The sequence below is a fragment of the Pieris rapae genome, chromosome Z (assembly GCF_905147795.1).
Source record: "Pieris rapae chromosome Z, ilPieRapa1.1, whole genome shotgun sequence".
In the NCBI taxonomy this organism is placed as follows: Eukaryota; Metazoa; Arthropoda; class Insecta; order Lepidoptera; family Pieridae; genus Pieris; species Pieris rapae.
The window spans coordinates 3330307-3344881 of NC_059534.1; the positions used below are offsets into that span (position 1 = coordinate 3330307).

At 32.3% G+C, this 14575-nt stretch overlaps 1 protein-coding gene across 2 annotated transcripts in view; it reads left to right on the forward strand.

Annotated features, from left to right (window-relative positions):
• Positions 1-1034: 1034 nt before the first annotated feature.
• LOC111003340 (cGMP-inhibited 3',5'-cyclic phosphodiesterase A) overlaps positions 1035-14575 on the forward strand; it is an 87782-nt gene continuing 74241 nt past the window's right edge. For both annotated transcript variants that reach the window (XM_022273784.2, XM_022273783.2), the window contains exons 1-2: positions 1035-1509; positions 3460-3505. In XM_022273784.2, coding sequence (XP_022129476.2) covers positions 1390-1509; positions 3460-3505 — 166 coding nt within the window. In that variant the 5' untranslated portion in view covers positions 1035-1389. The remainder of the gene's footprint in view (positions 1510-3459; positions 3506-14575) is intronic.

Sequence of the window (14575 nt, forward strand, 5' to 3'; positions counted from 1 at the left end):
GACAACTAAATAAATTATTGTATATTAAATTTCAAAAATAAAGGAGGAAAAGACAAAATCTAAAGTAGATATTTCTTACAAATAGTAATCCTGTAATTGACGTTTGTCATATGAATTACAGATTTTCTATTTTAAATAAAATAAAAATTATGTAATGCCATATTTTGCAATGCATAATTATAATTTTATTTATTTATTAACATTTCGTTGCATTACATAAAAGGAAAATAATTAACATAATTTAATGACAAGCAACTGGCGGCCTTATCGCTTTAGAGCGATTTCTTCCAGACAACCACTGTGAGTAAAGGAAAAAACCACTATGAGTATATTACATAAGGTAGGCAAGAAGTGCAAAAATACATATTACAATTAATAAAATAGGGAAAACACACTTAACAGAAACATAAAGAAATAAAAATAAACTAAACTGATACAGGTTTTATGTAAAACAAAACAAAAAGTAAACAGTGCACATGAATCATGACAATCTAATTCAAGATTAAAATAATTTCCTATAGGAACATAAAAATCTTAAGCTTAGGTACACAGCCACTTGTATTTGCTAAATAAAAATGAAATATATTTAAATTAGACGAAATGAAACAAAATTTTAAAAAGTTAGCATAAGTTTATGGCTTTAGGTGGGGCGGTAGAGTATTTGTTTCCATGGTGAAGAAAAACATTATCAGGAAAGCAGTATGTCTTAGATCTTAAATCACGACATCACCATTCCTATATCCCTTTGTTAGGGGACTTGAATGAAACAGTTTAGCTCATAGTTTTTCATTTGAAAGAATAAGAAACGGTAGAAAATTTTAAAACTTAAGATTAGAGTGTCAACAATTATAAGGCATTATTAAAATATTGAAGATTTCCATTTATTCACATGTTCTAGTTGTTATTTATCACTGTCAGTTGTCAACATTCAAAGATAAGAAAGCTACTAAAACGTCAAATACAGATGATGACAGTTACCTCCTAATTTGTAATACATAGTACATACTCATAAAACAAGAAGCGCTAAAGCGCTGTTGCTCACAATATACTGTAGTCTCAAGAGCACTACTTGGCACTTACAGCTAACAGCTTACACATTTCTCATTTTAGTTGTATGTCAGCTATCAGTACGTCGTGTACTGATCGCAGTTGGCTACTATCGGAAATAATTCTCACACTTTTAACTCTTCATTCATTAATGTTATGAGTTATAATGTGTTATTCTAGTTCTTGTTCATCCATTCGTGCTGTTTATTCGATCAAAATGTGATGAGTTTCTGATATAAATCGCGCTTCTCCCCGGTGAAGAAAAGTCTTACGTTCGGCCTCCGCGGTTTCCAAGTTACATAGATCGTAGTCGTTTGTTTAGTTGTCACATAAACTAGAACTATGCAAAAATGTGGATTTTGTTCAATGCTGTCTGGTTTTTTTAGACGTGCTATGTGCGTTGGGAGCAGACGTGGAAGCAGTGAATCCTACTATCGTGAGCTCGGAGATCAAGACACTCTGGTAAACATTCCTCTATAATACCTACATATTAATGTTTATATGTCACAATATTCTGTTTACTATGCCATGATTGTATCTGAATTAATTATTTATTCAAACATTGAGTGCAGATATACATTTTTGGAACTGAGTGTTTACATTTGTTATGTCAGAGAAATCACTGAGTTAGTGAAAGTTATGTTGACATGTTTTTTTATGGCAAGGATTATGATTTGACTTAAGGTAATGTTTTGTTATTGACCCTGAAGTGTCCTATTTACAACTAAATGAATTACACATACAAGTGTTTTCTGCTTGTGTTGACCTTCCTCTGCAAATGATCATTTATAATAAATTACCAAGTAATGCTAGTTTTACCATAAATTATGTGTGAAAGAGTGACACAATTTTTTAATAGATAGATGTGCCATAAATATATTGTTTTATGCATGTTTTGTCATATGCCCTAATTTGTTTTTATTGTCTTGTTTTTGTCTAATCAGTTTCAAATGAGTTATATCTTTGATAGAAATTCAGGATGTAGTTATATAAATTATATGTACTATCATATAAACTAAATTCATAGAAGCTGTAGTGTGTAACGCAAAATATGACGGTTAAAAACAAATAAAAGTATTTTTCAAGATACAGAATAGTTAGGGCATACTATTAGGAGGCAATCATCCTTATGCATATTATATATCCAGGCTTATATATGTTTAGAATTAGTTCCTTGGATTATCTGGAAGAGATTGCTTATTATAAATAATTATTTCTATTTTTCAATGCCAAAAATACCACTTCTGCTCTGAAATTGCCCGAAATGATACAATATAAATATCACATTCAATTATATGATTCTATGTCTTACCCTGGTGTTTTTTTTATCATGTAAAAAACTTCAAACATATCTTAGTATATCGCTCTATACTTACAGTATGCAATGATTACAGTATTTTTGACTTGGTAATGACTTGAAAAAATATTTGTTTAAAGGAATTATTACATTTTACTAATGCTTTTTTATAAATGAATTAAAGTAATTCTTTACTCTACTAAAGAAGTTACATCACTTTAATGCATATTTCCTTGGATTTATTCTGTGACAATATTTTATGGCTCCCTTTAATGTGTTTGTTGTCTGCAAAATCACAGAGCACATGATTTGTGCGAATGGGCGAAAAATACTTTAACAAAAAGTTGTGTAATTTTTTAATAATATAGTCAAAATCTGTTATAACAACATTCACGGGACTACTCGTATTAAGTTTCAAAATTTTTCTCTATATATATTTCTAATTTTATGTACTTATATTTTTTTTACATATTTTTGTAATGTTTTTATCAAACGAAGACCGATTTGTCAAACTTTAAAATAAATTTATGATAAATACCACTGTCCATGCTTAACAGACTGTGGTAATGTAGAAACGAAGGAACGGTTATTATTGGACGTGTGACAGTCTCACGCGCATTTAAATGCGGCGGCGTATTTATATCGTTTTATATTTAGTTTTATAGCTACGCTAAGACCTCGATATAATATACGGTGTAAGCAGCTCGTATCGCGCCGAGTATCATTATCTTAAACTCAATTATTACGAACGTATAAGTTTTCATGGACATTGCATTGATTATAGGTCTACTTCTAATAACGCATCTGTGTTTAAAGTATTTGTTTATTTAAAAAAAATAACATCATCATCTAATTGGTTTTAAAGTGAGAAAATCTGGTTTGCCATTGGATCTTTTTCCGACAATCGTAACTCTTCAAAGTGTCAACGGACGCGAGTCCAATCACATACATATACGATATCAAATTAATTAATTTACGAACCTAAACTCATTATAATTGTAAGCTTCGATAGTGATGAAAACGCTCCCAACATAAGTCATCAGAAAGAAAGATAGAAGATAGAAGACGGAAAAAATTAAAACACATATATTAAACACATCTTTTGTTTATTGCAGAAAATTGATGAGCAGTCTGTACTCTCCGATGACTCCGAAGAAATAGGTAAGTAATGAGTATGGTGATTTAAATGTATCTAAGTATATAATTCACATTACAACAACAATTACTAAACAAATATCTAAACATGGAATACCTAAATAATATACGATTAAGATTGATACATTGCAGAAATAAGTAGTAGTAAATTCTCCAAGGTAGCATTCAGCGTAACACATTTAATTTCGTTGTGAATGTGTCATCCGTTGTGTAAAAATAGTCTGCCGCCTGTCTGCTGGTTTTTAAAAATGGCCACATAACATGATAAAAAACAAATTCCATATAAATGTTAAGCTAAAATTCATTCGAGTGTATTTTTTGAAACGTTGAATGGATATAGTATGAAAAAAGGGAAAGATCAACAGTAACGTTCGTACCAGACCTCCCTTCCCTTCTCCTTTCCTTACCTTTATTTCAATGTCTTAAGAGAGCAGATGTCATAAAGGCTAACTTTATCCGAACAGTTTTATACCTGTGTGTAATACAGTGTGCGCTTATCGAAAAACTATAATTGATTTCCTCTATAAATCAAATATGAAATATCCATTGCTGTTTGCCTAATGTGCAATAACATGATTAAACCACAATAAAGCATCAATATCAATCAACAATATTATGTCGTAATACTCGGATAACATTTACGACATATACAATTTGAATTGGCTTAAAATCGTAACTTAATCTTAGTAAATAAATATCGACATTTTATTGCATAATATAATTAAAATCACGTTGTGGAGGCTTCTGATGGTAGTAGCAGAAGGGGAGACCACGACGCTGAATAAGGATTTACTCGAGCGTGTGTATTGTATTGTGAAGGTTGGATAATAAAAAAAAAACAAAAAATGTATTCCTTTTTATCGGTGAGGAGAGCGGCTGTAGAATTTTAAACATGTAAACAAAAATTTGTGCCAAGGACACACGAGCGCGTCAGATATCAATATCTGTCCATGAGCATCGATGTCCTGCATATTTTTGAAATAATAACGATGTTTACAGTTCGAAGATAAATTTAATACCACATGCTCCAATACAATGCATGTGAATTAATACTAATAAAATCATTAATATAATCCAATAAGGCATAGGTACGCCACACCTGCATATTTTTAGCAATGTTCGTACGTTAATCTGATTGTTTTAATGATAGGTTCGTCATACGTAAGGTTTGAAAATTAGAAGATGGAATTAAGAAAAATCTATGGAAATATCCTTAGAGTTCTTACTGAAGATGGCAACTCTTCCTTGATTGACATCGTCTAACTTTTTCAACTCATACAAGTGGCAAGTAAAAGACTGTATGATGTTAAAAGAATCCTACACTTTATACTCCGTTGATCCCAAGTCTAAAAATGATTTTTCGAATATATCAACGCCGGATTGAAATCACTAGTGAACACTAGTTACGATTTGCATGCAAAGCTGGTAGCGCCTTTGGAATTGCTGGACCTATTTTTTTGTTGAGAACGGATACGTTGATTTAATGGCGGGCAAGAAGGCATCACGCGGCTGCACGCATTAAAATTTATCGAAGATTTTTGTTAATTTCGCTTGTAGAAATGGTCAGATAGTATATTTTTCGTCACCCTTTAATCATTTCCTTCAAAATAACAAAAAAAAAATCAACCACACTCGTCGAGATGTGGTTTTTTTACAACTTTGCAGTGCCCCCCTTTATTTACATCGCTTTCAAATTGTCAGATTAGTGAATACACTTTTTAGCATTTTCCTTAACTCACCTTAATCTGACGCTCTCCAGAAATTTCGGAAGATTATTTTTTTTACTAATCCTTATCCTTGACAAGCGGCCATATATATGGGGCTCATATTTGGTGGAGGTACCTACTTAACCGGGTACAAGTTATCCCTCTGTATACTAATCTGCCTGGCAGTATATATATGAATGTGGTACTATTATAATAAGTAATCTCTAGAAGGCAACTCACCAAATAAAATACATTTAAATAGTGATCAATTTGTAACAGTTAGTATACAACCATGTATATATATTATGTGTTTTTGCATTTCTTGCTTACCTTCTCCTTCAAATCTAATTTTATTTTATTTTTTTCACACTTGTTGCCTGTAAGAGATCGCTCGAAAGCTATAAGGGCGCCAGTTGCCCTCTCATATATTTATGTCAGTTGTATAATATTTCTGCAAAGCGAAGTAAATAAATAAACGAAATAAATAATAGAGGGATATTAATTTTAAACGACTTTAATCACACTCGGATCGATGTAATTTTAAACTTTTTGTAATCCATTTGAAATCGATTATATATATACACTGACGGACTCATAAACTGTATAAAAGTAAAAAACGACATTGAAATAAATATTTCAACCAAATATGCATACTTTCTACTCAGATTTAAATTGAAACGTCTAGATTGGTTCGTTTAACTTTAAAACAGCGTAGGTATCCTTAATTTTTTTAACGGTAATTTTTTTGAATAAAACATTTATTTTAAGAAAATTGCTTTAATTAAAAAATTAGTTTTAACAATAGACACAAGCTTTAAGCAGCCGGGCATTATACTGCATTAAAGTAAATTTTTCCCCTATAAATCCTATTAAGGGCACCACGTGATCTTTTAAGATCTCTGTTATGTAGCAATGTGCAGTCAAACCCCCTCTACTACCGATTTGACGGACCATGTTTTGATGACTATGAACACAAGTTCTGGTTGCTCTTTCATCGATATACGCCTCCAAAAGGAACTCGCTCCGCAATGCAACTTAGAGCAAATCACTCCCCACGTCGACGATAGACTCTTCTGCGACCATCTGCACCATATACACATGTCCTACACGCGTCTGTGAACAATACGGAGGCCCATCGCTCATCTGTCCAATTTAGGTGATCACGCGCAAATCTTAAGCGAGCTTGTCTGTGAGCCTCAGACAACTTTGGACCATTTGCTGGTCTAAAAGGGGTGATACCGCTTCCTTTAAACCTTCTTCTCTTCATTGTTCGCGTACTAACGTTTACTCCACTGTTTTGATGTTAACTGACGACAGGAAACCATTTCGCAGGGAACTTGTAATAATGAATCGGTCTTCACGACCGGTGGTTGCTCGAGTTCTGCTTCAATTCGAGCAGCTTGTTCGGACGAAGTATCTATATTATGGTTCAGAAACTCTCGATAAGTTAAAAAGCTAACCCAAAAATTCTGCTGGTAATAATAATTCAATTGTCAAAAGAATAAAAAATCAATAAGAATCAACTTTAAAAAACACCCAAATCTGATACTACGAGTAAATTTTCTTTTCCCGGCTATATTCATTTGTTTTACTGCAGTTCTTTTTTTAAGTATTGCTTTTTTAAAGATTAAGCACTAGTCTCTCCATATTTATATAATTTAATCTAAAAAGTTTCCATACTTATTTAAAAAAAATATTTCAAAGTAATCCTGAAGTTTGATGCAGTTTATGAGTCCGTCAGTATATTTGGTTTTTAATTAAACACACGCGACGTAATTTATATGTCATTGTAGCTCCAATTCAAAAATGTGAAAGAGGTTATGAATAATTATAAACTATTAAACGCTAAGCTAAAATTAGATGCTGCCCAGTTCATTAATTAGGACATCTAAATCAATTCGGCATTCAATGTCAGTTCAATATTGATATTTCAGCCATGGACGTTCACCGTCACAGCATTGATAATACGTTCGTAATCATCGAGATAATGAGTCGTATATAGGATGGTCGGAATTTGAATGTTAACGGCTGGCTGGAAAACTCCAGTTGCTATTGCGAATTATTATTATTAAAGCTTTAATAATCCATACAATTGGTTAGTTTACATTATATTAGTATTAGTTAAGCTTAAGTTAAAAAAAATCCAACCAGCTTTTCCCCGCTAGTTCTATATTGTTATCTGTTCAACTTTTATTTTGTCGTCCTATACATCTCTTACCAGTAGATCCAGTCCATATAGTTATTTCTATTGTCCATAATTGATCTCGCGCTCTCGATTTAGCGAACTGTAAATTCAGTTGCCAGTAATGTAATTTGTAAAAAAATACAAATTAGAACTACTAGATATAAACAAAAGATATCGGGTAATACTTAGGTTAGGAAAGAGACAAGGATAGAGGACGTTTCAATGAGTATTCGAAAGGACAAATGGATATGGAGGGGAGAGGACCTTGCGATTAGTTTAGATGTGGTGTAAAACTCTTTAAGAAAAAATGCTTGACTGTACGAGAGATAAGAGTTGTTCGAATACCACCAGCTGTGTTTCATCATCGTCGAGGCAGAATATAACTCTGTATCACCTTGACGTTGTTCCGCGTTATTTAAGGCAGTTTTTGCCGAACATTACCACCTATGTGGATTCGTACCGACTTACGGGTCAAGAAAAGAGCATACGCCCCGAACTCCTTGGCATTGAGACTGCCCATGGTCGGTATCACTAATCATCTGATGTGCCTCTTGTTTACCTCTTGTTCTGTAAGAAAGGAATAATAGGAATATTAAACGGCGGTAAAACATAAAATTGATTTACTCTCGATTAACTGACTATTTATTCCAAATTTATTATTTACTCTTGTTTGGTCGAATAGCCCGTTAGTTTGACAAAATTAGTCTAAAATTGTATTACCGCTGTGTCAAAGCAGTAGTGGGGTGACACGGTAGTATATGATTGACAATCGGCTACCGTTTTTTTGCTCTACATTCAGAGATTACGTTTAAGGTCGTCCGTTATCAGCTGAGAACTGAAGTTTACTATGTTATGTGTTTTGCCAACTAGAATAGGACAGACGCGATTTTTGTAAAAATCAACCAGCTCCCCCGCTTTGGTGCGTGTCAATTAGGTCGTAAGGTAAAATGTAATCTAAATTTAACTATTAGTTCTCGGGTTGCGTTAAACCAACAAAGCTTTTTGTAACATTATTTAATGTCATTTGATGCCTAGGCGGGGCAGACGGCGTCCACAGTGAGTCTTCATCGCGGTCGGTCTTGAGCCTCGTATTTCACCTTACTCCAAGTCTGTCCGGTTCTCTGGCTCATCTACAATTGTACTACGTCAGATTTGCATGGAACTCTTACGCCTCCGTTTACCTTGCGGGTTCCCATTAAGCTTCTGCTTGGGGATATGATTGGAATCTCTTCACAGTGTATGCATATACATCCATTTTCAATTGCGTCTCTTAATCTTCTGGTTTGTCGAGGTATTGCAGCAGCGCCTCCTAAGTAAGTAGAAACTCCCAGTAGAAACCCAGTATACGGCGATGATAGAGGTTGATGAAAACTTGGACCGGTGAGAGATGTTATTATATTATTGTACATAAAAAATATGTTGATCTTAGTCTGGTTAGTTGGACACTTTAGAATTCAAACGAACCCTGGCTCAAGTCTTTATTTTATATACTTTTTTGCTATTATTACATAAATAAATATATGTAAGTCCTTCGCAACGACTTAAACGTAATTTCGATAACATACAATATTTTCACTGATATTGAAATGATTCATGAGAACGTTGAAGGTATTTATAACTTATTTAATAAGTTGTTAATTTTGTTGAAATATATCGATAATTGATAGCAAAACATATGGTACAAAGCAATATATACGAAGTGATACGATCGTGTTGGTAAAAGCGATAGGCATAGTATTCTTTGCTTTATTTCAGGGATATCTATTTGATTACAAGTTATTAAAAATACTATATAAATAACGAGACTTTAATAATGTTGAAGAATATTAAAATTTTAGGTTTTTAAAAATTGATATAAACCGTGTTATCCGTTATCGCTAGATAGGTTTGGAGTAATAAATATCAGTTTTTATCGATTATTAAAACTTGATGGATCAGTGTAATTGCTTTAGTGATTTAAATCGTTTTCTGATTGTATTTGCTAGTAAAGACACATATCCGCGATTTTCTTTTATAATTTTTCCTTAAAGCCCAAGTTTATGTCCAGATCTAAAAGTTATATATGAGTACTTAGACTTTTTATTACCTCAATGGATTACTTAGGATTTGATTTTTGACGGCTAAGAATTTACCAAGTGCACGATATTCAAGGGCTCCTGCGAGCTTACCTCTCTAATCAATCGCTTACTTAAATCATAATATAAGTCAAAGCTATTCTCGAATTCAATTGTTTTTGACAAAATTTTATACAGAAGGGTAACTTCTGTACTCCGAGTAGGCGTAGTGCTTATCTACAAAGTGAGGCCGGTATTATTTTCTTTTTTATTGAAAATATTTTCTGTGTTAATAAATGTTCTTTACTATAAATTTGTATGAATTAATTTTTCCGTGAACCAGTTCCTGTTATCAAAGTTATCAAGATAAAGCCGTTCAGTCGTTTATCGTTTAGTTTTTTTTATATACTTTGCTTCTGATTTATATCTTATTGCGCGAAGATAAAGAAACATAGATCTTAAGATGTTAATTGTTTTAATTCGTGACGTAATTGGTTTGTTGCTATCGCCAACTACGTAATTTTTAAAGACATTTCTTGTACATTCTAGAAGCTTCGCACCGCGCCACGTCATCTATTAGAGTCTTATTCCCGCATCTCATCAACGAATGATGTTTAAATATGATGAGGGATGAAAAAAACATATTGATGAAAGCTTGCTAACACTCGGCTCACTTATACATTGGTAAAATAACCACAAAGTACAATTTTTAATGTCACAAGCACTTTAAGGCAAACGTGACGTACACGAAGGCAATAGAAATATTTAACAAAACAATTATTGAACCCAACAATTACGAACAAAACAATTAGAATTACAAAATATAAACGAGAATCGATATTAAAGGACATCTGCATCATCGTTGAGGAGTGACAGGAGTGATTATTACTGTTATGCACTTGACTTGTATGTCTAGAAGTATCGTAAAACAGTTACTAATTTATAAGTACTTTTAGAGTAAAGGGAATTTTTATATACCTTTTGCTTAGAAATTTACATATCTTTTAAACTTATATTTGTTTTTGAAAAATTAAACCGTAAAAACTCTGTAACATTAAACATATTCATATTGAAATGTATAGTTTGCGTATTGCATTTATAATGATGAAGCACAAATCGCCTGCGCTGTTTGATCTATACTAAATGGACAAATGAAGATCACTTATTGTAACGAATTTAGTAGCTAGTGAACGGGGTTTTTTATGGAAAAGGGGCACACGGGTTGGAGGCTCATCTGATCTTAAGTGATATACTCTCTCAATGCCATAGTTCACATGAGTTGCTGGCCCAAAACTGCCGAAACTGCAAATCTCTTCCCTAACTATCAGTACAGGTATTCTGTTGCGATATAAAATGCGCTGATCTCGTGATCGCGCAGTACAAAAGGCCGAGTGTGAAATTAAAGAGTACCGACGCTGATATAAATAAACTCGTTGTCCTAAGTGAAATTCATTTGCGTAATTAGTCTCCAAACAGGCCGCTCCCTCTCCCATGGGAAAAGCGTGACTATTTTAGAGGTTCACGCTTTTTATAATTTAAAAAATTCTTAAATGAAATCAATTCAATTGATCTCGTGATATGTTTCATAGATAAACTGATTATGGATTGTAGTGATAACAAGAATTACACCATCGCAATAGATATCGACACTGTTTATTTTATTAGTTAACTAGTGTCCGTTAATGGGGTAGAGATATTTAGAAAAGTGCAGTGCGCTTGCATAAGTAATTCAACAAAATTACCCCTGAAGCAAGGATTGAAAAATATTTTTTATGAAGAAGTGGTTATAAATTGTAATAAAAAATCTTATTTAAAATTTGATTAGAATCCTTTCGATATTTTATTATAGCTAATTGGTTTTGTTTAAAAATTGTCTCCCTGAAGACATGAAACATTAATAATCCTAAGTTACTAACAAGTATATTTAACGATGTTTCAGTTTCCAATAACTTACAGTCTCTGTTAGGAGTAGACATTCTGTTCTTGTGTAAATTTTGGTTAACCTAGCCTTTTATAGTTATATCCCGAAGACAAGAAACCGATACATTTAAATAATAAAAAGTCAAAGCGTACCGTGATCCATGTGATACAATTTTGTTTTTAATCTTGCCAGTTCAAGAAGTTCAAGAAGTTTATTCACAGTTCAAGAAGCGACATTATCACTTAAATTGGGTTTAATAACGGGTTGTATATCACCGTACATCAAAGCACGATGAATGACGATGCGTCGTACTGTGCTTCTTGGGACAGGTCGGACATGGACAAGGATCGGTGTTCACATATATTATATTTTTGACTTGATTCACCTTTTGTCATGTTAATCATAGTTCGCTTGCTTTTCCCACAGAACTATGATGCTTATAGAGCGTTTCACCTCAGTGTCATTTTTTTTAACAATAATTAAATGTATAAACGTATATGTAAATATAAACCGTAGGGTTAATTATGTGGTCTCTGAACCTCGCGCACCATTTATATAGTTTCCTCAAAAAGCTCCCTTTGATCTAATTATTAATAAATAAATGTTTGTCTGAAACTAATTTATACGAATCAAATTGAAAATGCTTTTAATGGATTTAGTGAATCGAAATTGTGCAATTTCCATTGGCAAATAGTTAGGTAATTAATGTTTGATCGTTTAATAACAAGCCGCTAATAGAGAAACTCATTTCTCGTTTTCGAATTGAAATGGCCATTACAGTGAATCTATTACATAAAAGTATTAAGTTAATTATAAACTTTGTTTAATTTATATAGTGAACAGTTTGTTTACTAGTTTTCGTCTAGTCGTTAGCTTTTTGTCCTTGCCTGGCACTAGTAATTTTTTGGATTACGTTTAGTCCATTGGTGCACAGCGAGGGTTCGAATACACGATATCCCGATATAGTATCGCACGCCGAATAACAGGCTAGCGTTTCTCTTTATTTTTATTTATTATATTTATATGTACAAAATATATTTTAGCAGTTTCAGATGTACTCTGAGTGATAAACTACTACTTTAAACTATTAAACATTTTTTCAACATCAAACCCTTGCGATGATATTTTCGAAGGCGTAGAAAATCTTAATATATATATTTCTTGTGTGCGTGTGTATGTGACTAAACTCCTCCTAAACGACTGGACCGATTTTGACGAAATTTTTTGTGTGTGTTCAAGGGGATCTGGGAATGGTTTAGATTCACAATTTTGTCCGCTGGACAATGTTTTTTTAATTAATTTTTAATTTATTAGTAGTTGTTGATTTTGGAATGTTTTACATTGGATCCGACAGACGGCGCTACCATCGCAGTGTCAAATTTTAAATAATATTCGAATTTTAGTCTGTCCCGACAGTTAGCGCTGCGATCAAATTAAAAAAAAGTTTTGTTATCATTGTGTTATTGTAGACCATGGGCTGGATCGTTAGATATTGTCATAACATTTGAATTTAATTTTCATCAAAATGGTCCAGAATGTTTTAGCTTATTAAAAAAAGTTTGAAATTTTCAAATTAAAGACGTGTAGACAGGACAACGTCTGTCAGGTCCGCTATAGTTGTATATAATTAGACGGTTGACCGAGACTAAACAGATTCCTTTATGCGTGAGATACCCGATGACAAAGTGACTCAGTCCAGGAACGCCGAAACTATCCGCTGAAAAATATTTGTTCGTGTTTTTTGCAACTACTTACTAATAACGTTTCGTAATACATATACACGAATGTTATAATCTTATAAGCATTTGTTCTTAGATTTTGCATTAATTCTTTAACAATATTTACTTATGTTATGCTATACTTATGATATGATGCACCACTTTTGTAAGTGGATCTGGTTAACTTTAACCCAGTAAGGTTACGTCGTACTGAAAATGTTTTTTGAATATAGACATAGACGCAGGCCTAATATTTATTACAAACAAAACACGCACACAGAAACATACAAAATTACAACAATCAAATAAAAAAAAGAATGACAGATAAGATTTTTTTAAGGAATAAGGTTTTATTATTATATATTAAAAAATGTTATATATATTAAAAATCATGTAAATGTGTTCATTTCCTCAACTGTGAACAGGTGGTGTTCCACCTGTTTTCAGTTGTATGGGTTAAGATTTAACTTTTCGAGATAATTTTTGTAAAGCAACATTTTATTACGTTATATCGAAAAGATAAACATAAAAATTTGACTTAATCTAGCGTCTTGTGGTCTCTTTATTTGCTTTCTAGTTTTGCAGTTTTATTTAAATTTGGAACATATTAAATGAACGTGTTTTGTTAAAAATCGGCCAATGTCTTGCAAAATTTCGAGAGAAAATAGTCCAATTAGATTTATTACCTACCAAAGATGTCTTATAATGACGACAAATTAAACGCTGTTATTCTCCGACCGTGTAGTAATTGATTTGTTTGCCACAAAAATATCTAATTGAGCACATGTTTTATTAGTAGACGGTGACTCAGCGTCTCTAGAATTTCTTAAGACTAAATGAATAAAAAGTATACCTAGTCTATTACTATGATTATATTAATTATAAAATATTTATTTCATTATAACTACTACTTACTCCTTTTTTAACAATGTGTATATACATGTTTATTTTTAAAAATATTGTATGTATTGTTATATCAGCTTTTATTATAGTAAGATTTACTAGCGTATGTGTATTTGCAAAGTAAACTAAAAAGGGTATTTCTTGAGAGCTTACGCAAATTTTGCGTAGGTAGAAGGTAGACGTAGCTATATTCGTAGACCGTAGCAGCGCTACGAGAATTAAGTTGTTGACGTATTCACTTAACGCTACGCCTACCTAATGTTAGCTTAATATCCGGTGTCTTGTTAGTTTTTACCACGGAAATGCTAATATATTTCTATGGCCATGGTTAATAGTGTATATCAAAATATTTTTCAGTTAACCGAAATTAAATACGTATTTTGTTATCAAGTAGTTTTTACGTATATGTAAAAAATAATAGTAATTTCAATAAAAATATGACTTGTTAATAAAATTATAAGTTGTATGTATGCAAGCGAATAGTGAAATATTTTGTTATCACGGTGGCAATAAGTTGATATCTACTACAAAGGGACGACCAATCTGTATGTAGTTTATAATAATCGATATTATTATCATACGACATTTA